General features: G+C 48.7%; 1 protein-coding gene across 2 annotated transcripts in view; it reads right to left on the bottom strand.

Moving 5' to 3' along the window:
* Positions 1-2,148, bottom strand: part of LOC113956085 (SLAIN motif-containing protein-like) — a 27,126-nt gene extending 24,978 nt beyond the window's left edge. For both annotated transcript variants that reach the window (XR_003530744.1, XM_027662266.1), the window contains exons 1-2: positions 2,108-2,148; positions 176-838 (exon numbers count right to left, since the gene is read on the bottom strand). Coding sequence is in view for 1 of the 2 variants with exons in the window: in XM_027662266.1 (XP_027518067.1) it covers positions 176-825 (650 nt within the window). In the remaining variant the exon portion in view is untranslated. The remainder of the gene's footprint in view (positions 1-175; positions 839-2,107) is intronic.

Genomic DNA, 2,148 nt, shown 5'->3' on the forward strand with positions numbered 1-2,148 from the left:
TAAAAATGAGGTTCTGGTACACTGGATATAAAGATAAGGAGAGCCACTAAGGAGAACTGCATTCTTCTTGCTAAAAATGAATAGAAATCACTTCACACCCTTAAAAGTAACTGCACACCCAAACACAGGAGCTCCCAGTAAGTTCCCTCTGCCCCCCAGGCCTGGAGACACGTACCAGCAATCCTCCTCCTCGGTGCAGTTCTCAAGTTCCAACACTTTCACTTCATCCAGGTCCTCGTTGTTTGAAAGGCTTTCTAGGTCTGCACACTTTTCCCTGGGCTCCTGCTCGTGGATTCTGGCCGAGGGATGGACCCCCAGCAGCTCGGAGCCGTCCCTTGTATCCACGCAGGAGGAACACCTGCCCGTGCCACCCTCGGGGGGCACCTCCTCCCGGGGGGCACTGTTGCAGCTGTATTCCCTCTGGGCATCCAGGGCTCTTTGGAAGCAGTCGTTGTCTCCTTCCTCCTGCCTGATTTTGCTCCACTGGCTGTGCAGATCCGCCATGATCTGCAGTTCCTGCTGCTCGCTGATGTGGTTGATGCTGTCGTTGAGCTCCAGCCCGTTGAGGCCGGGGTTGGCCACGGGCAGGATCTCCCCCGGCCCGAGCACATTCCTGCTGCTCTTGCTTCTGGGGTGCTGGTTCTCCAGCTCCAGCCTCCTCACCAGCTCCCGAAGCTTCCTCACCTCTGCCAGCTCCGGGCCCACCTCCTCGGGCGCGGGCTCCGTGCCAGGGCCCATGGTAGGGTGCTGCGGGGGGTCCCTCCCGAGCTCGGGCTCCAGAGCGGGGTCCTGCTGGATCACCGGGGCATTCCCGGGCACCACCATCACCCAACGGGCACTGCAAGGCACGGGAAACGGGTCAGAGCTCCACAGAATCGCAACTGGACATCAAAAGGCCCGGTTTTTATAAGGATCAGCTGATTACACCGGGGGAGGAGGCGGCGGTTTCCTCAAAATCATTGATTTTGAACACTGCAAACCCCACAAAGCCCCACTTTTATACAATTAGGACCTGCCCCCCGTTGTGTTATAGGTGAGCTCACATAAAAGGAAGCTGATTTAATCCCCCACAATAGGTTGGTTTCCATCTGTTTACCAACAAAATGCATAATAAAAGCACTGGTTGAGCAAAGTCAGGAAACATCATTAAGGAGGTGCTGACGTCCAGCGTTGAGAAAATGGTAAAAACATCCTTTGTTTAATACCAGGTTTATCCTGGAAAAGCAGAAAAAAAAAAAGCTTGAAAACATTTCTTGTATCACCTTATACCACAGCTAACGACAGGAACCGCAGCCACACGAAAATAAGCACAAATAATGTTTTTATTGACATATTTTCCACTCACAGCTGAAAACAGAGAGGTGCAAACACAGTGAAACCCAGCAAAAAAAACCCAGATATCCCACCATAAGATTACATATTCCACTAAGTTCCATAAAATGAAGCCATCTCCCTCTGGTTTTCCTCTGCTGAGAAGAGCGTGCAGCTCACTCTCACTCAGGCAGCTTTAAACTGCACAAGGGTTTTTTGCTTCCCCAAAAAAACTGAAGTGCATTTAACAGCAGTTTTACAGCACTCACAGAACAATAAGCACACGGTGGCTTTTCCCCTCTACTCATGTGAGTTTTTAGTTTCAGTGGGTGCATGAATTTCCAAGTTGACTCTTCACTGCAAACCCCTAATACTGAAAATCCCCCTAATTAATGGTCCACAGAGCAAGGAAAATGGCTTAAAAATTAGAAATCCCTTCTATTTTGCAGGAAGGCAAACAGACTGAGAGAAGAGGGGGTGAGACAACACAGCTAATTCGGTTTAAAAGATTGGATGCAAGTGTTACAACTGCAATCAAACCCTGATTTTTTTTGGTGGCTGGGGATGTTCCTCCTGTCCCTCCCTTTGCTGCCTGAAAAGTTGTCTTATTTTTAAGGCCAAAGTGGCTGCAGGTAGAGGAAACCACACAAATTAACTGTCACACAAAGCAAGGAAGGTTAAAAATAGACTCCCCTATAGTACATCAGCATCTCTCTATTCCTTAGTCACTTGTAACAGCAGCAGCTGGGTACATTTCCTAAAAAATACCAGTTTATTTTGTTGGGTTTTTTTTTACCTGACATCTCTTTTTTTAATTGTTTTTGTCCTCTACGTGCA

The sequence above is a fragment of the Corapipo altera genome, unplaced genomic scaffold (assembly GCF_003945725.1).
Source record: "Corapipo altera isolate COAL_440 unplaced genomic scaffold, ASM394572v1 326, whole genome shotgun sequence".
Classification (NCBI taxonomy): Eukaryota; Metazoa; Chordata; class Aves; order Passeriformes; family Pipridae; genus Corapipo; species Corapipo altera.